This window comes from Podarcis melisellensis (assembly GCF_964234715.1).
Source record: "Podarcis melisellensis genome assembly, chromosome: 5".
NCBI lineage: Eukaryota > Metazoa > Chordata > Lepidosauria > Squamata > Lacertidae > Podarcis > Podarcis melisellensis.
In genome coordinates, this window is record NC_138537.1 from 21,836,085 (window position 1) to 21,858,929 (window position 22,845).

Sequence of the window (22,845 nt, forward strand, 5' to 3'; positions counted from 1 at the left end):
GTGTTTCATTTTCAAAGGGCAAATCAAGCAGAATTGGCCTCTTTAGTTTTACGCTGCTGTATTATATTTTTACATCTCTTAAAACAACAGCAACAAATTCCATGATCTCCCTAATCCTAGATCTTTCAAAAGAAGGGAATGGTCTGCAGGCTGCTTCCTCCCCCTCCTGTTAAATCAAAATCCACTTGCAATGTCTTACCACAACAGCTTTGCATCTGCCTAAAATGCACGTGAATTATGGTGCTGGAGGAGACTCTTGAGAGTCCCATGGACTACAAGAAGAACAAACCTCTCCATTCTTAAGGAAATCAGCCCTGAGTGCTCCCTGGAAGGACAGATCCTGAAGCTGAGGCTCCAATACTTTGGCCACCTCGTGAGAAGAGAAGACTCCCTGGAAAAGACCCTGATGTTGGGAAAGATGGGGGCACAAGGAGAAGGGGACAACAGAGGACAAGATGGTTGGATAGTGTTCTCGAAGCTACCAGCATGAGTTTGACCAAACTGCGGGAGGCAGTGGAAGACAGAAGTGCCTGGCATGCTCTGGTCCATGGGGTCATGAAGAGTTGGACACAACTAAACGACTAAACAACAACAACAGCAAAATGCAAAATGCACGTGCGCGCGCGCACACGCACACACACACATGTTTTCACATAGCAAATATATGTATTTGCTAGGCCACATTTGACTATGCACATAAAATAAACAACTCTAGTCCATTGGACTGGATGAGCCTTTGAGGCCCTTCCAATTCTACAGATCTATGATTCTATTCAAATATCTCAATTTTTTTTTTAGCTGTAAAGTCCCAATTCTGGATTTGTCACCACCAGCAACTCCATGTCCCATGCCCACCTCCCCCATCAGTGACAGAAAGCTGCCCGTTCAAATGCTATAAGGCAAATAGATGTGGAATGACAGGAGATCTGGATGACAAAGTACTACATTTTGATAACGGCAACTCTGCGTCTACTTTTGATGAGTAAAGATTTGAGCCATAGTGGTCAGCAGGTCAAGGCAGTGGCTGCTATCTGACCTCCCTTCACTGTCATAGCTGCGGCATACCAGGGAAAATGCTGTGAGATGGTTGGTGAGCTGCAACCCATCATGGTTGGGAGCACTGGACTGGCCCTGCTGGTGTGTTTGCACTGCTCTGACCTCACTGCTGCCTCCCTCTCTCCCAGTAAGCCCAGCAATGCTGGTGATGGGGAGGTCAGTGTATTGCCAAAGGGGCAATGGTTCTTTTAGGGTTTTGAGCACAATGAAGACATAAATGGGGAGAGGGTTAAATATTTCGTTAAGTACGTCAAACAAAGTTACACAGCTTTGTCACGATCTCACGCCTCTTTGCCTTTTGGGTTCCTGGGAACTCTCTCAGCAACAGGCATGACCCCTGAAGACCGTCCAGAGGTTCTCACTAACACAGTCCCTGGGGCTTATATGCCCTTGGGGCCCATCTTCACCAAAGTTACATAAGCCACAGCTTGTGTTTGGGTAAAACATCCACTTCCCATCAGAGTTGAAATACTAAATGATACTAGGCAGGAAGTCAACACAGATAACTTCCAAGGACTCTTTACTCCAGGTGTCAGCTGCAGCCTTATCTTAAAGATAAACATTCAAGCACATTTATATTCCATGAGAAACTAGGCTGCTTATTTGTGGAATAAACAGAATTAACCACTTAACGGCCCCAGATTTAGACATGATCTGGGCATGAGAAGGGCAATTGCCAGGCACCACCTTAATCTCCTCACGATAACAATTGTCTCCCACAATATCGCAAATGCCACCTTCCTGCCCTGCCAGCTGCTACTGCTATTAAGTCAACACATTTTCATTTCCCCCCCTTCTAGACATGAGGGCTAGAACTTTACTATTATCAAAGGAGAAAGAAAAAAGATTAAATTTACATTACAAGCCTCATCTTTCCCTCAAAGGTAACCGAAGCCTAAGTGTGGGACAACAGCTGCAGTGTGAGAATTTAAAAATAACCAACCCTACACTGTATGTAAATATATGCTGCTGTTTCTGCTAATAGCAACCCATCTGGAAACTGCCAGATGCTGGCGAATGGCTAAAGGTCTAACAATTGAAGCGTGGTACCAAAGGATCTGGTCAATGGCACTGGCAGAACAACTAACATGCCAAATCCACACAGGAAAATGAAGTGCAAGCTCTTCTTCTTTTTACACAGCATGGCAACTCTTTATATCATATGCAAAGGTGATGTGGGGGCTGACGTCACGAGCATGACATCATGTGTGATACTGGAAGGAGCTTCAATGGCTGGCGGTTCCTCCTCCTCCTCCAACAGGGGGCTGCTTCGAACCTCCTTCACCTCCACATCAGGCCACTGAAGCCAAACCTTGCCCAGCTTCTTGCTTGACCTCCTCTGCCCCTGATTTTGGGGGACATTGGGGGGACTGCCCCAACCCAAAAAATATTTGGGCCCCCCAAAGGGCTCAGCACTCATGAGTTGGCATCCCTGGAAAAAACAGACAAGGACTCCTCCCCCCCAGTTTCATGGGGGACTTTGGAGAGATCTCCTTGATTGGAGCATCGTCTTGTGTGCTATTTGTACCGCATGACAATGTATATTATTTTCAATCATGACTCCTCTAATGCAGAGGTTTTCAACCTTTTTGAGTCCATGGCTCCCTTAACCAACTACTTTCTTTCTGTGGCACCCTTGTGGGGCTCAAGAGCCCAGTTATGTCACCCCTTGCCTGCAGAGCTGGCAGCCTCTCACCCTTTTTCGAACACCCTCCTTTGTGGAGGGTTCCCTCAGCCTTCTCTCCCCTCCCCTCTCCTTGGGAATCCTCTGGGCAGCTGCTGCTGCCATCCCAGGTCTCTGAACTGAACACCCCCCCCAAGAGAGGTGCCTCCTCACACTGCCCCATAGGGGCTTGGGACTTGTCCGTCCACTCCCAACAGCAAGAGCTGGTGGACTGGCTGGCTGGGCTCCCTCGCCTGCTTATTCTGAGGCCACATCGGCTCCTAGAATTATAGAATCATCTAGTCCAACCCCCTGGAATGCAGGAATCTCAGCTAAAGCATCCATGACTGCCGGCCATCCAACCTCAGCTCAAAAACCTCCAAGGAAGAAGAGTCCACCACCTCTCGTGGGAGTCTGTTCCACTGACGAACAGCTCTTGCTGTCAGAAAGTTTTTCCCAATGTTTAATCGGAATCTCCTTTCTTGCAAAGCCTCTCCTCTTCCCAGAGGGGGGGTGTTGCCGCCCGGGAGATAAAAATAACAAAAACCGTAGCATTTATTAATTTCTACGGTTTACCCTACATCTATAACACCATGCAAAGACAGTCAAGATATTTGTAACAGTTCTTGTCCGTTATATATTGCAAAATGAGAAGAGGAAAAAACCAACAACAAACACAAACCAAACCAGAAATAAAAGAAAGTTAATTCTGTCTGAGATCCAGGGGCTTAAAGTTGGAATTTTACTATCTGTAAAATTCTCCCTTATAATGAGAGCCGTTCACGTTTGCTTCAGAGTGGGACTGGTTTCAAGAAAGACCAGGATCCTACACATTATCATGTTTTTATTGTTGGATCTTTAAGAGGCGTTCAAGTTAATCCCATACTAAAGGCAGGGTTTTGTGCCCAGCCCTCTGCTTTGTGTAACTTAACTCCTTTCTGCTTCTTCTGCATTTCCCTCTGTTCTTTAACCTTATCTGAACAAGATTCCCTCTCACCTTCCCTTACACATGCATTCCTTTGTTCTGCCCATAAATCCTCAGTCCTGTCTTGCTCCCAGCCAACAATGGCACCTCTTGCTCCCAGCAGATGCCTTTTCAGCAGCCCCAGCTGCATGCCAGAAGGTTTCCTTTGTCTTGCCTTCAACTCACCATTCCTCTTCTGGCCTGCCAGTACTTAGAATCAGGTCATCTGCAAGAGCAATACCAAGGCATCACCCCCTCCTTCGCAGAAGCCTAGTAACCTCGTGCAGTCAGACCTCGGAGCCCACTTTGGGCTCAGGGGAAAAAAAGGTGTGCAGTGCTGGCCCTTGGCTGCTATCAGACAGTATGAAAATGTTTGCGCCTAAGGATGACCAAACCTGTCAATTTTTGTTTCTTTCTGTTTCTCGTTTTCACACCCTTAAGTCCAGTTTTCTGGACCAGTTCCTGATTTTATTTTGAAGTTTTCATGAACAAACACCCACCAGCATTTTAGTGCAAATTTCTCCTCATAACTGTTTTGTATGCAAACTAATACAAATATTTTTATAAGCAGCCATCCCCCCGCCGAACATAGGACATTTATACATGTTATTTTGTGACATTTTGATGTATTTTTAATCTTTGGTGGAAGCCGCCCAGAGGGAAACCCAGCCAAATGGGTGGGGTACTAATAATAATAATAATAATAATAATAATAATAATAATAATAATAATAATAATAATAATATTTTCACTCATGCATGTATCCATGCACACATTCTTCAAGTACATCCATTTTTGCACACATTAATGATCAGAGAACTGCCTCAGAAAACTCAGAGAAGTGATGATTTTGAAGGATGGCTATATTTCAGTTCATATATAATATCTTAGGATGCACAATTAGATAGATATGCCTTTAAATGTGAACTGAATCAAGTTTCTCCACCAACCTTCATTGCACTCTAACAAATTTTTAACTTAGGATTCCCCAAAGGAAAAAGAAATCAGGTTTAAAAAGTCCAGTGATTTACCAGGGTCTGGTACCAGAAAATACCGTATTTTTTGCACCATAACACTCACTTTTTTCCTCCTAGAAAGTAAGGGGAAATGTCTGTGCGTGTTATGGAGGGAATGCCTACGGGTGGCATGCCTACAGATTTTCCTCCTCTAAAAACTACATGCGTGTTATGGTCGGGTGCGTGTTATAGAGCGAAAAATATGGTATATCCCTGCTAAACAGAACTACAGTAGTTGCAGTGTGTGAATCTGGCAAATTCCTCTTCCATCTGAACCTACTTCTGAAGTCCACTGTGAGAATAACAATAGGCAGCAGAGCCCTGTGATTATGGGAAAAGTCATATAAACAAAGAAGGGTTTTGTGGCAACGAACAGGTTGCATTTCAGGTTATAGGGTACACTTTGTTGCCAGGGTATGGTCTTGAGGACGTTTAGATATCTCTGCTTATAAATTGATACGTTTTCTCAGGATTAATCCAATTTCAGGTTGCACAAAGCCTTGGGAGCAGTCAAATTTGATTATTATGTTTTCACTCTCATCTATGGACCCCACAGCGTCAAAAAGCTTACGTCTCATAGCAACACAGTGAGGTATGCTAAGCTGTGCCAGATTCCACGCAGTGGAAGGTTTTCAGAAAGAGCCCCCATACGATAAGCAAACTCTAGAGGTATGAATTTCAAAGTCGTCTTAGATTTAGAGGCAGTGAGCAAATGACACACATAGAACGCATTACTGGTTGGACCTGCATGCAAACTGGGGTCTCTTTGAAGCTATGGAAAATGTCACTGCAATGCATGCTTATAGGGCTGGATTGCGCTCTTTCCGTCAATGGAAAGTTGATGGATTTTTTTGGTCTACTGCCCAATATATGTACACCCATAATAGAACACAGAAATATATCTCCTGAATAAGAACATTGGAAGCTACAAATCTGAGTAGAAAAATTTCTTTTCTTTTTGGGGGTACAACTCTGAATCTTGCTTGATTTGAAATCACTGTTCCTGAATCTAGCTGCACTTAAATTCATCATACATGGGACTAGAAAATGTTAAATAAACTGCTTTCTTGACTGCGCCGATTATCCGTTTGAAAGCGCTGTTTGATCTTAGAGGCACTAAAGGCAAAATATGCAATATGTATGGAATATAATATTTTTATATGCCCCTGTAGATGAACTAGACGCATGCAACATTGATACAATTTCATAGAAAGTGAAGTCAAATAAATGCACATGTTATGTATTCATGCAAATTTTCAAATCAAAAATAGTACTGGCCGCCCATTTGTGGAATACACTCCTCAAGGAAATTCACCTGCCAGCACCTCTGCTAACATCTTTTAAGCATCAGGCATTTGACTTGCTTGTTAACATCTCTCTTATCTTTATGGGTGTTTTAAATGGCTAGTTATTTCTTGCTAATCATGTTGGCATGCATGCGCTTGGAAGCGGGTGGGGGTATCTGTTACTTTTAGCATTAGGTTGCAATCATAACCCCACTTACCTGGGAGTAAGCCCCACTGAATTCAATATGATCTACTTCTGAATCAACATGGTTGGGATTGCATTGTGGGAGTATAATAATTTGTAAGTGCTTGTTGTCGCCATTTTAACTTGTGTATATTTTTCATCATAATATATTTTTGCATTATACTGGGCATCTAAGAAATGGAATAAACAGTGGCAATAAGAACATGGCAAGCTCACTATTATTCACATTTTAACCCAGAGCTACTACCACCAGCAGAACCATGCAGATGAAGATGGCTAGTATAATTTCTTCCCTCTATCCTTAAAGTAACAATAAAATACTCACCTAGTCCCAGACACGAAACTCTTAATCCAGACTTTCCAAGGTTTCTAGAATCAAAATAAGAAGACAATTAGCTCAGATTTCAATTGATATAATAAATAAATTATATGATTACTGTTACCAGATTTATCTCTGTGCAGGCAGTAACATCATATACATGTTTCACACACATTGCCTGCACACATGCAAGTGAGCTTCACCTTCCCAATATCTGCACACCAGGTGTATATGCATTTTGTAAGATAGTACCCCCCATGTGTGCATTTATTAGAAGTATTTATATATCGCCCATTAATAAAGTTTTCTGTATGGCTTGTAGAAACATTAAGACTACAATTACAAACTATAAGAAAAAAGGGGAGGAGATCTTGTGCAGCATGAAAACCTCAGTGGAAGAGAATAAAACCAATGAATTAAACACACACCCTTAAAAGGCATGGAAAAAAACAGGTTTTCTTCTAGCCCAGAAAAGAGCAAAGGAAAACAAGTGTTGTCAGGGAACCCTGGTTTGTTAAACCCTATACAAATCCTATACAAACCCTATACAAAGCTATGAACTATGCCGAGCAGGGCACCCAAGATGAACAGGTCATAGTGGAGAGTTTTGACCAAACGTGATCCACCTGGAGGAGGAACCGGCAAGCCACTCCAGTATCCCTGCCAAGAAAACTCCATGGACAAAGACAACAGGCATATAAAAGATATGACGCTGGAAGATGAGCCCCTCAGGTCGGAAGGCGTCCAACATGCTACTGGGGAAGAGCGGAGGGCAAGTACAAGTGGATCCAGAGCTGATGAAGCGGCTGGGCCAAAGCCGAAAGGACGCTCAGTTGCGGATATGCCTGGAAGCGAAAGGAAAGTCCAATGCTGTAAAGAAAAATATTGCATAGGAACCTGGAATGTAAGAACCATGAACCTGGGTAAGTTGGAGGTGGTCAAAAATGAGATGGCAAGAATAAATATTGACATCCTGGGCATCAGTGAACTAAAATGGACGGGAATGGGTGAATTCAGTTCGGATGACCATCATATCTACTACTGTGGGCAAGAAACCCGTAAAAGAAATGGAGTGGCCCTCATAGTCAACAAAAGAGTGGCGAAAGCTGTACTGGGATGCAATCTCAAAAATGATAGAATGATCTCGATACGAATCCAAGGCAGACCTTTTAACATCACAGTAATCCAAGTTTATGCACCAACTACTTGTGCTGAAGAAACTGAAATTGACCAATTCTATGAAGACTTACAAGACCTTATAGAAGTGACACCAAAGAAGGATGTTCTTCTCATTATAGGGGATTGGAATGCTAAAGTAGGGAGTCAAGAGATAAAAGGAACAACTGGCAAGTTTGGCCTTGGAGATCAAAACGAAGCAGGGCAAAGGCTAATAGAGTTCTGTCAAGAGAACAAGCTGGTCATCACAAACACGCTTTTCCAACAACACAAGAGACGACTCTACACATGGACATCACCAGATGGGCAGCATCGAAATCAGATTGATTATATTCTCTGCAGCCAAAGATGGAGAAGCTCTATACAGTCAGCAAAAACAAGACCTGGAGCTGACTGTGGCTCAGATCATCAGCTTCTTATAGCAAAATTCAAGCTTAAACTGAAGAAAGTAGGAAAAACCACTGGGCCGGTAAGATACAATCTAAGTCAAATCCCTTATGAATACACAGTGGAAGTGAGGAACAGGTTTAAGGATTTAGATTTGGTGGACAGAGTGCCTGAAGAACTATGGATGGAGGCTCGTAACATTATACAGGAGGCCGCAACGAAAACCATCCCAATGAAAAGGAAATGCAAGAAAGCAAAGTGGCTGTCCAATGAGGCCTTACAAATAGCGGGGGGGAGAAGGCAAGCAAAATGCGAGGGAGATGGTGAAAGATACAGGAAATTGAATGCAGATTTCCAAAGAATAGCAAGGAGAGACAAGAAGACCTTCTTAAACGAGCAATGCAAAGAAATAGAGGAAAGCAATAGAATGGGAAGAACCAGAGATCTGTTCAAGAAAATTGGAGATATGAAAGGAACATTTCGTACAAAGATTTCCATAATAAAGGACAAAAGTGGAAAGGACCTAACAGAAGCAGAAGACATCAAGAAGAGGTGGCAAGAATACACAGAGGAATTATACCAGAAAGAAATGGATGTCTTGTATACCCCAGGTAGTGTGGTTGCTGACCTTGAGCCAGACATCCTGGAAAGTGAAGTCAAATGGGCCTTAGAAAGCACTGCAAATAACAAGGCCAGTGGAAGTGATGGTATTCCAGCTGAACTATTTAAAATTTTAAAAGATGATGCTGTTAAGGTGCTACACTCAATATGCCAGCAAGTTTGGAAAACTCAGCAGTGGCCAGAAGATTGGAGAAGATCAGTCTACATCCCAATCCCAAAGAAGGGCAGTGCCAAAGAATGCTCCAACTACCGCACAATTGCACTCATTTCACACGCTAGCAAGGTTATGCTTAAAATTCTACAAGGAAGGCTCAAGCAGTATGTGGACCGAGAACTCCCAGAAGTGCAAGCTGGATTGAGAAGAGGCAGAGGAACCAGAGACCAAATTGCAAACATGCGCTGGATTATGGAGAAAGCTAGAGAGTTCCAGAAAGACATCTACTTCTGCTTCATTGACTATGCAAAAGCCTTTGACTGTGTCGACCATGGCAAACTATGGCAAGTTCTTAAAGAAATGGGAGTGCCAGATCACCTCATCTGTCTCCTGAGAAATCTTTATGTGGGACAAGAAGCTACAGTTAGAACTGGATATGGAACAACTGATTGGTTCAAAATTGGGAAAGGAGTACGACAAGGCTGTATTTTGTCTCCCTGCTTATTTAACTTATATGCAGAATTCATCATGCGAAAGGCTGGGCTGGATGAATCCCTAGCTGGAATTAAGATTGCCGGAAGAAATATCAACAACCTCAGATATGCAGATGACACAACCTTGTTGGCAGAAAGTGAGGAGGAATTAAAGAACCTTTTAATGAGGGTGAAAGAGGAGAGCGCAAAATATGGTCTGAAGCTCAACATCAAAAAAACGAAGATCATGGCCACTGGTCCCATCACCTCCTGGCAAATAGAAGGGGAAGAAATGGAGGTAGTGAGAGATTTTACTTTCTTGGGCTCAATGATCACTGCAGATGGTGACAGCAGCCACGAAATTAAGAGATGCCTGCTTCTTGGGAGAAGGGCAATGACAGGCCTAGACAGCATCTTGAGAAGTAGAGACATCACCTTGCCAACAAAGGTTCGTATAGTTAAAGCTATGGTTTTCCCAGTAGTGATGTATGGAAGTGAGAGCTGGACCATAAAGAAGGCTGATCGCCGAAGAATTGATACTTTTGAATTATGGTGCTGGAGGAGACTCTTGAGAGTCCCATGGACTGCAAGAAGATCAAACCTCTCCATACTGAAGGAAATCAACCCTGAGTGCTCACTGGAAGGACAGATTATGAAGCTGAGGCTCCAGTACTTTGGCCACCTCATGAGAAGTGAAGACTCCCTGGAGAAGACCCTGATGTTGGGAAAGATGGAGGGCACAAGGAGAAGGGGACGGCAGAGGACGAGATGGTTGGATAGTGTTTTCGAGGTTACCAGCATGAGTTTGACCAAACTGCGGGAGGCAGTGGAGGACAGAGGTGCCTGGCGTTCTCTGGTCCATGGGGTCACGAAGAGTCGGACACGACTAAACGACTAAACAACAACAACAACAACAACAACAATACAAATCTGGAGTGAAGTCTCTAAGATGGTTGGATGGCGCCTTATATGTCTCCTTCCAGCAACTCCTTCAGCCAAACTGGTGCCAAACATCGCTCTGCTTTCCTTTGGACCACTTCAGGGAGACTGAGAGGTCTTGTCTTCTGGGCAACCCAGGACCTCCATACACACTACCCAGGCTTGCCCCCTGGCAAGGTCACTTTGGTGCTGCTACCTCAGCAGTTTGACTCCACCCCCAGAGTTGCACTCCATTGCCTCTTGAGGCAGACAGATGCCAACAACAACGTGAGGGAATTATTTGGGTTCACTACCCAATACCTTGTGGGTTCAGCCTGGATGGCCAATAAAATCTAGACTCCAGAGGTCAGCAAAACAGGATGTTCTTTTATTAAAAGCATTGCAATGAATGCAAAAGAGGAAAGTATCATGCCAGGTAAAAGGCACAGTAATATTTAAACTTTGAGTTTTCATAAACAACAGGTATTCTGCCTGGCTAAGTCATGTAGCATAACAACACCCTTCTGACATAGCAACGGCCTTCATAGTTCATCCTTCATCCTCCTACAGTTTCTCCTGCTTACGTGCTACCTTGTCCTTCTCTCCTGGTTCTCTTGCAAGCAGAACGTTCACATCTCACCCTTGCTCAGCCCTTCTCCCTCGCATTTCAATTTTCATTCTATATTTTCTATAATTCCAAAATTTTCTCTGATGTGCAATGAACACTCCACTGGGGTGCTACCTCTGAAATGGTCCTGTCCTAAATACACACCTCATTGGTGAGGGCATCTGGAGATGAGTCTCTGAGGATAGTCCTTAGGTAAGGGACATCAAGGAAGAAGAGTTCTTTCAGGTAATCTGATCTCAAGACATTAAAGTTCAAAGCCAGCTGTCTGGAGCCAGAGGCAGAAGCAGGTCAGCAATAAAACATCCAGTGTCAGTGAAGTTAACCCCTTATTCAAAGAAACCAAAACAATGCAGGCCTAGTGATCACAGCAACTCTTCCCAGTAGGTCTTGCCCCAAAGAGGCAGTTGCAAGGACTGAAGGTCCCTGCCTTCTTGCTGTTCTCTAAGGCTTTTTCCCTAGCAGCTTAAGGCTACTTGGCCTGGCCTCTCTTTGCTAGCAGCACCCACTGGAGGAAGGAAGTCTTGAGTCCTTCCAGCGGACGCTGCTAGCAGAGGGACTCAGAAGTGGCGGTGGTTTCACTAGCAATATACCACTGAGTGAAGCCAACAGTGTGGTGTAGTGGTTAAGAGTGGTAGACCCGTAATTTGGTGAACTGGGTTTTGCGTCTCCGCTCCTCCACATGCAGCTGCTGGGTGACCTTGGGCTAGTCACACTTCTCTGAAGTCTCTCAGCCCCACTCACCTCACAGAGTGTTTGTTGTGGGGGAGGAAGGGAAAGGAGATTGTGAGCCGCTTTGTGACTCCTTAGGGTAGTGATAAAGCAGGATATCAAATCCAAATTCTTCATCACAGTCTGTTCTTCATACCAGTCCTGGGAGATGTATAGATCTATTGCCCAGGCCTAGTGTGTGCTGGTGCCCCTCACCTGTGCATAGGACTCCCTTTAGAGACACAGATGCATCTCTGACACATCATGTTTGGACTTGAGAATGCAATGTAGGTACAGTCAGGGATGGGGGTCGCAGCGGGAAGGATGGCAGAGGATCAAACTAGGGACATTAATTGCATGTGATTGCAATCAACAAGTTTAGTTTGTGGGATTTGTTTCTGATATCAGGACTGGGATGGTAGTGCATACGGAGGAGGGCTTACCCTCCCGTTGTTATAGTACCAATGACAGTCTATCTGTCCTCCCCGGGAGCGGGTGGCACTGTGGTAGCCTCTTGGGCTTGCTGATTGGAAGGTCGGCAGTTCGAATCCACGCAATGGGGTGAGCTCCTGTTGCTCTGTCCCAGCTTCTGCCAACCTAGCAGTTTGAAAGCACACCAGTGCAAGTCAATAAATAGGTACCGCTGCAGCAGGGAGGTAAACAGTGTTTCCATGTGCTCTGGTTCTGTCACCATGTTCCATTGTGCCAGAAGCGGTTTAGTCATGCTGGCCACATGACCCAGAAAGTTGTCTGTGGACAAACACCGGCTCCCTTGGCCTGAAAGCGAGATGAGTGCTGCAAACACATAGTCACCTTTGACTGGACTTAACCATCCAGGGCTCCTTTGCCTTTTTTTATCTGTCCTCCCCACTCCCTCAAAAACCTTGGCAATAACCCCCATAGGCACCAATAGCAGCCACTGTACATCAGGGCTGCAGCATGGGAGGAAAGGGTTAACCACATCCCCTACGCATTGGGTCCTGATCTTATTGCCCTGTGCGCTTCTTTCTCTCCCCACCCATGGCTGCTATTTGATTTTTTTCAAGCTAGACATGTTAATTGCAATTACCCAATTATCATCACGCTTCATTTGGCCTTTAGGGGAACCCTCCTCCTTGCCTCTAGGCTCACCTATGGCACGCAGACATTTCAACACCGCTTTCAGAACTGGAAAGATGAGGCTTCTGATTCTCCAACAGCTTCTTATTGTTACGATTTCATAACCCTGAAGTCTTAAGTATGGGTTTCACAGGCAATGATAATTGCTGTAAGAGTCTGAAGTGCTAAATACCTCTCAAGAAGCAATACTGGATGGCTTCTTAATGTCTGCACAAAGAGGAAGATTGGAATGGGCTGGACATTATTGGATTTGCGCGTCTGAGGATGTGGAGACGATACTGTAATTTGGGGCACGGCTGCACAGATCTCTTCCGTTAGCTGTTTTCAAGAAGGATGTATTGTCTTTTTATTACCAGAGAGACTTCTGCTGAAGCTTCATGTTGTAGTTGGGGAAATAAGTGGATATATTTAGAGAAGTGTGACCTGACGTGAGGTGTGCTGCGCATCTTCAATTTCGGATAGTCTAGCCAGCATTTTGCATGCACTGTAGTAACACTGATTAATGCATTGGCAATATTCGTAACCCAGAGATTGCGTTTTTGCACCAGTTCAAACTTCTGGATGCTTTGCAAGGCTTTACAGTGGTCTCGGTACATCTGTGATTTGGTGTGATTACCACCCCCCGCATCAGTTATTGTGAGAGAACACACTCAAAAGACAGTAGAATTAATAAAGCAAGATGTCAGGAAAGATCACTATCATTAAGGCTAATGAGCATGTTACGTTAAACATGGACCCTGGCTCAAAGTGATCTCTGTAGCATGTAACTCCCTTTTAATTGTACCTTTCTGCTGGAGCACTTAAATTAACAGCTGTACTGATAGCAATTTGGGTGCTTTCCCCCTGTTTTGCTAAGATAAAAGGTATAATTTGCTAACAATCTCTCCACCTTTGATTCAAGAAACCGTCAGCAGCTCTAGCCTTCTGGGTAATTTTATGCAGCTGTGAGCATGCGTTATTTTAAAGCAAAACATGCCTGAACTGTTTTTCTCTTAACATGGCTTACTTCTGCTGGAATCAAACTTAGCGGCTCATAGAGCTAGAGACTTGGCCAAGAAATAACACAGTTGGACCTGCCCTACGCGTGTAATAAATTGCTGAGCACTGTAGGATTACAACACAGACCTGCTGAGTTTGGGTAGGCAGATGGGTTAAAAACAAAAACAAAAAACAAAGTCTGCTCAAATTGGTCTTCACTGAGCCAAGCTGATGAAACCAGACTAATTTCCATCCATAACCCTTAGCACACACTTGAAATTTTGAGAAAATGGCTGCTGTGGAGGCATGACATATCGCTAAATGGCAGCAGTGGGCCCACGACAAAACACAGCTGTGAGATAATGGCTGTCACATCTACAGGAACAGAATACATTGGTACCTCTGGTTAAGAACTTAATTTGTTCTGGAGGTCCGTTCTTAACCTGAAACTGTTCTTAACCTGAGACACCACTTTAGCTAATGGGGCCTCCCGCTGCCGCCGCACCGCCAGAGTACGATATCTGTTATGTACTGAAGTTCTCACCCTGGGCCAGCAGGGGATACTGTAGATAGTTTTCACTCAGGTCCACATATGCAAATAAGGGATCAAAAGTGACGTTCAGTGATTGGATAGTTACAGAAAATGGTTACGGTTGCGTTCCAGTGGAGCTCTATATAAGCAGGCTGGCTGAACCCTTCAGTTCAGTTCTGTTCTGGCCTGTGAATAAACAAGAGCTGTTTGAAGAATTGCTGTGTCGTCTGATATGTTCACCCACAACTTAACAATTTCTGTTCTCATCCTGAAGCAAAGTTCTTAACCCAAGGTACTATTTCTGGGTTAGCAGAGTCTGTATCCTGAAGTGACTATAACCTGAAGTGTCTGTAACCTGAGGTACCATTGTATGAACTGAGGCTGCAAAATGAGGGGAGGACATGCCCCCCATCAATGGAGGAAAGGTCCCTACATCAGTCACCGCCACACTAACTCACACATACCCTCCAACATTTCTCTGCTGAAAATAAGGTCACCCTATTTCACACCTCCCAACATTTCTCCAATGAAAATAGGGATGTCCTAAGGAAAAGCAGGACATTCCAGCATCCACTTCTGACAGTAGCCACCCAGATGCCTTCTAATACCCTCCGAATGCCCCAATTTTCCAGGGACAGTCCTGGAATTATGAAAGCCACGCCAGCTTCTGATTTCTGTGAGGGAGCATCCCTGTTGCCTGTCCATGGCCACCACTGTCAGCCTCCTCCCTTGGGCAGCTCGTGGAGGCTGCTGGAGAGCAAGTGAGGAAGAGTTGAAGAGGCTGCCACTGGTGGGGCTCAGCCCCACATGCTAGGCTGGCTCTGAGGGGCAGGCAGAAGGCAGGGCTGCCCTGGGTGGGAATGAAGGGGGAGCAAGGAGTCTTGGAGGAGAGGGAGAAATGTCCCTACTTTCATCTGAGAAATGTTGGACGGTATGAGAAAGACTGTAAACCTGTCTAACCCTGAGAAGTACATTTTCACACAGGGAAAGCTGTGTATGCCTCCTCCCCCCCCCCCCAAAGTACCATATAAATGCTGATGTGTGTGAGTCTTAAATACATTTGTTTTCTTTCATTGCCCCCCTTTAAAAGCCTTTTCCCAGTACAGCTTTTTCACAGAACACCGTTCATTCCTTAAGGTACGCTGGTTTGGATGCATCTTTAAACTTCACAAACTCAAACCCAAAATTACAGTGAACTCTGGAAATGAAACAATGGTGGTTTGTTTGTTTTTAATACAGGTTGGGGGTTTTTTGGCTTCTTTTCACTACATATCAATTACCAAATGTAGTATTTAAACTGCTGTAAGGTTACAGCTGTCTGTGTGGCTGATGGAACATTACAGGCTAGAGAGCTCAAAACTGATCTTGTGGGATGACGTAGAATTCTAGATTACTTTGTGAAATGTTCCACTCACTTCAACATGTTCTTTAGGGAACTCAAATCCACTTTGCCTTTTAAAATATGTATAGAAATTATTGTGTTTCTCTCTCTTGTGTGTATTTTTTTTAAGTCCACAACCGTCCTGCTGAGGGCTAAATTGCAATTCATGGTTGACTAATGACATGTCCATCATTATGATAGGATGAGGGGAAGACTGCACACTTACAAGACCCCCCCAAGCGTGGGGGTGGTATATTCCTGTGAGATACACTGCACCCTTATGGAGCCTTGCTTTTGAGATTCTCTTCATCTTAAAGATATAGCAACACATGTCAGTGATGATATTCCAGATAAACTATTTAAAATTTTAAAAGATGATGTTGTTAAGGTGTTACACTCAATATGCCAGCAAGTTTGGAAAACTCAGCAGTGGCCAGAGGGTTGGAGAAGATCAGTCTACATCCCAATCCCAAAGAAGGGCAGTGCCAAAGAATGCTCCAACTACCACACAATTGCATTCATTTCACACACTAGCAAGGTTATGCTTAAAATTCTACAAGGCAGGCTTAAGCAGTATGTGGACCGAGAACTCCCAGAAGTGCAAGCGGATGAAGCTGGGCACAGCCCCTCATGTCCACACCAACATGTGGCCGATAAGCATTTCAACTCAGGTACATATCCTGGCTTCATTGTCCTCTGTCCCTCCTCACCAGCTGCCACTGCCCAGAAGAGGAAAGAATTAATGTGAGTAAACAGAGGTGAGCAAGAAGAAGGAGCTTAGATACTGTACATGTCACCCACCGCCTGGTGACAATTTTCACCAGGTTCTTTATCCTGTTTTACTGTAGGGAGACAAAATCTCCCCCGCAGCTTGTTTGTCTCTATAACTGCACTATCCACGTGCTTATAAATAATTTGAGAGAGTGCCTAAGGCACGCAACAGACGTCATCCATTATCACTTTAAGTTTCCTTAAGCAGTCATTTAGCTTAACAGCTCCCTTCTCAGCAACCCGATGTTGAAGTGTTAATCAGGAAGAGAATCCACTGAAGGCAAGAAGAGAAAACTGTGTTATGATAACTAAGTGGTGGTGGGTTGGTGGGTGGGTGTGGAATGGATCTGGTGTGGAATGAATCTAGATCCTTCTCTTGGCAGGCCATGTTCAGTGGATGGGGCGGGGTGCCTCTCTGCCAATTGACCTGCCTTTGCCCCACATACTTTGAAATCAGACTTTTTTGCTGGGGGAGCCAAAACCCACAAAACACTGCAGATCAGATGACCTGTGCAGTGCTTTGTATGTACCAGCAATCAGCTGTGTGTGTACCACAATGTATATAGTTTGAGCGCGGAAATAATGTTGCTTTCTATCCAATATATATATATATATATATATATATATATATATATATATATATATATATATATATATATTGCTTTCGTAGTTTCTATATATATATATGAATGAAATTAAAAGCCCAGGAGCAAACACTCAGGGTCTTGGGTTTAAGCCCCAAGTTGGGCAAAAGATTCCCTCATGGTCCCTTCCATTGTTGTTGTTTAGTCATTTAGTCGTGTCCAACTCTTCGTGACCCCATGGACCAGAGCACACCAGGCACTCCTGTCTTCCACTGCCTCCTGCAGTTTGGTCAAATTCATGCTGGTAGCTTCAAGAACACTGTCCAACCATCTTGTCCTCTGTTGTCCCCTTCTCCTTGTGCCCTCCATCTTTCCCAACATCAGGGTCTTCTCCAGGGAGTCTTCTCTTCTCAAGAGGTGGCCAAAGTAATGGAGCCTCAGCTTCAGGATCTGTCCTACCAGTGAGCACTCAGGGCTGATTTCCTCCAGAATGGAGAGGTTTGATCTTCTTGCAGTCCATGGGACTCTCAAGAGTCTCCTCCAGCACCATAATCCAACTCTATAATTCTATGATTCCATGACTCCTCTCTTTGCCAAGCTCTCTTGCTATTCAGTAAGCATGCCATCAAACAGAGTATTTGGCAGGTTATAGCCTCCTAATGAAGATGTGATGAATGCTATCATCTGCTATAGAAATGTTCGTGCTGCAAGACATTTAGTGGTGTAATTTTATTTTATTTTTGCAGGTGAAAGATTAAGGTTGCCTTGGCAGCACAGGAAAAACTCATCTGTACTCATTTTTAAGTACACAACAGAAATGAAACTTCAAAATATTGTTTCACCGTATATTAAAAATTAAGGGACCTGCGGCTCGCTCATTTTTCATGCAGTGAAAACTGTCACTGGCTCTCTGAGAATTAGGCTAACAAAGCCAGTTATTGGAGGGGGGGGAGGCACAGCAAGGCTGATAAAGAATTTGTAGGTGCTTTCAAAACATTTCCTTTCCCCACCCACAAAAACCAAGCCACCCAGCAGAAGGCCAGTTGAGATGCCACAACTACAGAGCCTTGTCTAAGAACAGGGATGGCTAATATTTCTTGGTCTGAAGGCTACATTCAACCTCTGCCAATCCTCTGGGGACTGGATCCCAGTGGTGGGTGGGTGTCAGGCTAGCAGAAAAGCCCTGCCATCTGTGGGGCCACCCCACACTCTTGTTCCCACACACATGCACAAAGAGGCACCCAGCCCCTGCCCTTCAGGTGACCCATGCAGATCAATTGAGGATGAGAGCTACTCCCCCTCTCCATTTGCCAAATGATCAGTCTGAGGTCTAGGAAGACCTTGATCTGAATTGCTATCAGGGCTTCAGACTCTGCCCACGCCAATACTGTCTCCACTTTTCTAAAATCAGTGGAGTCTGGGGGAGGGGACTTTTATCTGGCCCCTGTCTCAGAATATGAGTTGCTGTAGCAAACAGGGATAAAACAGCGGGGTGGGGAGAGTCTTTCAAACAGAAAAGTCATACGTGGGGTGGGCTCAGAAGTGTTCTCTCAGCTGGGCTCCAAGACTGGAAATTAGCTCAGCGGTTGGGAAAAGCCTTTTTGGATCTCCGTGTACGGAGGCGGAAGGGGGCAGAGGGAACATTCTCAGCTAGGTTCTTGGAATTGCAAAACAGTGATGTATTTTAAGAGCATTTGCTAGAGTTACTTTTAGTATTGCATAATAATGGGAGATGCAGGTGCTTCTGAAGAATATTCACATGAAATGCAAGGCCTTGATTTTATTGCAGCGGTGGGGAACCTGTGGCTCTCCAGGTGTTTTTGCACGACATCTCCCAACATCCCTGACCACCAAACATCATGGATGAGGCTGATGGGTATTGAAGTCCAAAATCTGGAGGGTCAAAGGTTCCACACTGCAGTTTTTTGTTGTTGTAAGGTAATTGCCTGTCAGCCACCTCAAACTTTTGTAAGTGTATAGATGTTTTGACTAAATAATAAGTGGAGGGGGGGGGAATCCTCTTCAAACTTTTACAAGCTCTTCCCCAACTTAGCTAAAGTTTTTTGAAGGCTGTCAGGGGAATGATTTGGGTCTGGGTGCATTCAGGAGGCAGAGCTTACGGTTTCATCATTGTCATATTTATTTGCATGCTATTTGCCCACAAGGTTGTTCCCAGAGCATGTCAAATGAAGCGCAATAAACATATATAACGAGGTGCACAATGCAGCAATAATCTACAAAGCATGGAGGATAGTACAGTGGTACCTTGGCTTACAGGCGCTTCAGGTTACAGACGCTTCAGGTTACAGACTCCACTAACCCAGAAATAGTACCTCGGGTTAAGAACTTTGCTTCAGGATGAGAACAGAAATCGCACGGCGGCGGCACAGCGGCAGCGGGAGGCCCCATTAGCTAAAGTGGTACCTCAGGTTAAGAACAGTTTCAGGTTAAGAATGGACCTCCAGAACAAACTAAGTTCTTAACCTGAAGTACCACTGTAATGGAATAGCAACTTCCCCCTCTATCTTAGCACCAGCAAACATCTACAAGAATACCACTAGATCAGGGGTCAACAAACTTTTTCATCAGGGAGCCGGTCCACTGTCCCTCGGACCTTGTGGGGGGCCGGACTATATTTTGAAAAATATAAATACCATGCAAGCCAGTCCTGCAGCTGCCTCCAGACCTGGAGGAGGAACGCAGTCTGCATGTGCTGCCCGCTCACCAGCGTTGTTGACGAGTAGCAGCTGCTCCATCAGTCCGTCCCCACAGAGCTCCCAGGTGGCTTGCACCATGCGCTGTGGCCCGTTGTCCGAGGCCAGGTTGGCGGGCAGGCCATGCATGTGGAGAGTTGGACAGGCGCATAGCTGTCAACGCTTCCCTTTTTTAAAGGGAAATTCCCTTATTCCGAATAGGATTCCTCGCAAGAAAAGGGAAAAGTTGACAGCTATTGACAGGTGATGTACAGCTTGCTCTCCAGCTACTCCAGCGCGGCTGCCAAGTGCGCCACCAGCAGCAGCGCGCACCAAGCTTCGGTTGAAGCCCTGTGACGCGCCCGTCACAATGCCCATGGCCCAGACCTGCCACCCACCCGCCGGCCTCTCCATCGATGGCTGCACTGGGTTTACATCAGCTGCGGGCAGTGTGCCAAAGCCACACCAGCATCGCCGCCCACCCAGAAGCTGTGCCAGTGTCACAGAAGTCAGTCCCCATGCGGCGAGGCATCTGCAGTGCGCGGGGATTGACTGAGCGGGCGGCAGGGTCCGTGGGCCGGATTTCCGTGCCTGCATCTGGCCCCTGGGCCTTAGTTTGCCAACCCCTGCACTAGATGGTGAGTAATTTGAACATGCACCATGACGTACGTGCCTTTCATTAACGGCTATTTGTTAACATTTGTAGACCACGGCTCACCAAAGTACCATAACAACTGACAACTAATAATGGGGGAAATGAAAATGCTTTCACTTGCCTGTGGAAAGTCAGCAAGGAAGCTATTCGAATTTGCTTTGGCTGGGAGTTCCTTGAATACTGGAGATGCAACAAAAAATGCTTCTGACAGGCTATTTTAGGCTGCATCCATATGATACATTTAAAGTAGTCTTGCACCACTTTAAGTTTCCGCCAAAGAATCATGGGAATTGTAGTTAAGGGTGCTGAAAGTTGCAACTCTCTGAGGGGTCTCCGAACAACACTCAGAATTATGAACAAATTCCCAGCAGTGCCATAGCTATTGGGTGGAGAGGCTAGCTGGGTTTTTTGCCCCTAAAGGCTAGTTTCACCCCTGGTTCCCAGAATTCTTTGGGGAAGGATGTAAGAGCGCTTTAAATGTATAAGATCACATCCAAACCAGACACCTCTTTAAAATGACCTTTCTTCCCAAAACTCACTCTCCCAGATGGTTTCTTGCACAAAGTGCAAGATGGCCGGGATGAATAGACAACGAAAAAGGGGTGACCACATTTACTGTGACAAGTTAACCAACCCCCCCCCACCTTAATCTAAACACGTTTTGCAGTGCTAAAGCCAATGCATATTCCCCCACATAGGTAGAATTTGTCGCAAAGAGAACATTGATTCAACAAATAAAAAGAAAGTGTGCTGTAATTGCAAAACAAGCAAAAAAAAAAAGCAAACTAAAAATACTTCTTTTCATAGTACAGCCATTTTGTTGGTTTAAAGGTAGAACACATCGCAGTAACACAAGTCATAGTACGCAGAGCTAAAAAAGGTAAAACTGTCCTAGGTCATTTGGGAGTCCCACACTCTTTGATGTCCTATGAAATAGCAAACAGGCTAGCCGTCTCATTCATGGAAATTGGCACAAACAGTTTATGAACTCCTGTATTGTGTGACATGTTCAGAGTGTTTGCAAACTAGATGAACCATCTTATCCCGACTCCTGGGAATAGCAGGCAGTGTCTCTGTTGCCCGAAGACATGATGCTCAAGAAGATCAAATGAGAGTCTGATTTTTCAGGAGCACACAAATATATCTAGCTGCAAGGTCAGCAGCCAACAGCCACCACAGATACATTTGGTTCCTCATTATGTGCCCAATTACAGTGGTACCTCAGGTTAAGTACTTAATTCGTTCTGGAGGTCTGTTCTTAACCTGAAACTGTTCTTAACCTGAAGCACCACTTTAGATGTAACCTGAAGTGTATGTAACCCAAGGTACCACTGTAATGATTATGGTGATGTGTAGATTTTGGGGTGCCCTGAGTGTGTGGAAAGGGGGCAGAATCAGGATTGCGCCTGCTGGTTCCACTCTCAGCCTCATGTGTGAATCCTGTATTCTGTACCAGGACCTGCATACTTTTCAGATACCTTTATTTATTTAAAGTACAAGTTCATTAAAATCAATACTGTAAGCAACAATCAGACAATACAGCAGCATGCCTAACCAACTAAAATAGGTAAAGGTAAAGGTAAAGGTACCCCTGCCCGTACGGGCCAGTCTTGCCAGACTCTGGGGTTGTGCGCCCATCTCACTCAAGAGGCCAGGGGCCAGCGCTATCCGGAGACACTTCCGGGTCACATGGCCAGTGTGACATCGCTGCTCTGGCGAGCCAGAGCTGCACACGGAAACGCCGTTTACCTTCCCGCTGGTAAGCGGTCCCTATTTATCTACTTGCACCCAGAGGTGCTTTTGAACTGCTAGGTTGGCAGGCGCTGGGACCGAGCAGCGGGAGCGCACCCCGCAGCAGGGATTCGAACCGCCGACCTTTCGATCAGCAAGTCCTAGGCGCTGAGGCTTTAACCCACAGCGCCACCTGTGTCCCTAACCAACTAAAATACAGACAGTCAAATTAATAGGTCTATTTAGGAATGCCCTCAGCTCACAGAAAGTCTGACCATTTTTGGAACGTTCAGGAACACACCCATAATATTTATGGTGGGATCCATTTCATGACACCATTCTATGTTATTTTCATTTATCTTTTATCTGTCACAAAAGTCCAATAGTGCTCAAAAGGCAGGGCCGATCCTCACTTCCACTTGCACTGCTGCTTTCCCTTGGGGAAAACCACTCTTCCGTGCTCAATCGGAGCGAAGAGCAATTTGGGGTTTCTCCAGATTGACATTTACTCTGATTTAGCACTAAAGAGTGGATTTTCCCTGGGAAAGGATCAGCGCAGGGGAGAAACCCTTGGACCCGTTCTTTCTAGGCATGCGACAAGTGGAAGTGTGGATGAGTCCTCAGTTGCAGTTCCTTTTGTGGAACAGCAATGACATACCAATTTCCCCCTGCAAGAGTACAGCAGCCATTTTGGGTGGCTTACTCCCACGCGATTTTGGGCCAAGATCTCACCCTAAAAACAACAACATTTTTTCCAATCTCATGTAGGTCACGTGACTCACACAGGATTTCGGACCCAGAAGATGGTGTCCCAGATTTGGGCCTCA

At 45.0% G+C, this 22,845-nt stretch overlaps 1 protein-coding gene across 2 annotated transcripts in view; it reads right to left on the minus strand.

The window, feature by feature from the left end:
* The window catches only part of KCNAB1 (potassium voltage-gated channel subfamily A regulatory beta subunit 1), a 188,076-nt gene that overhangs the window by 63,257 nt on the left and 101,974 nt on the right, over positions 1 to 22,845 (minus strand). For both annotated transcript variants that reach the window (XM_081911260.1, XM_081911261.1), the window contains exon 2: positions 6,516 to 6,559. In XM_081911260.1, the coding sequence (XP_081767386.1) occupies positions 6,516 to 6,559 (44 nt within the window). The remainder of the gene's footprint in view (positions 1 to 6,515; positions 6,560 to 22,845) is intronic.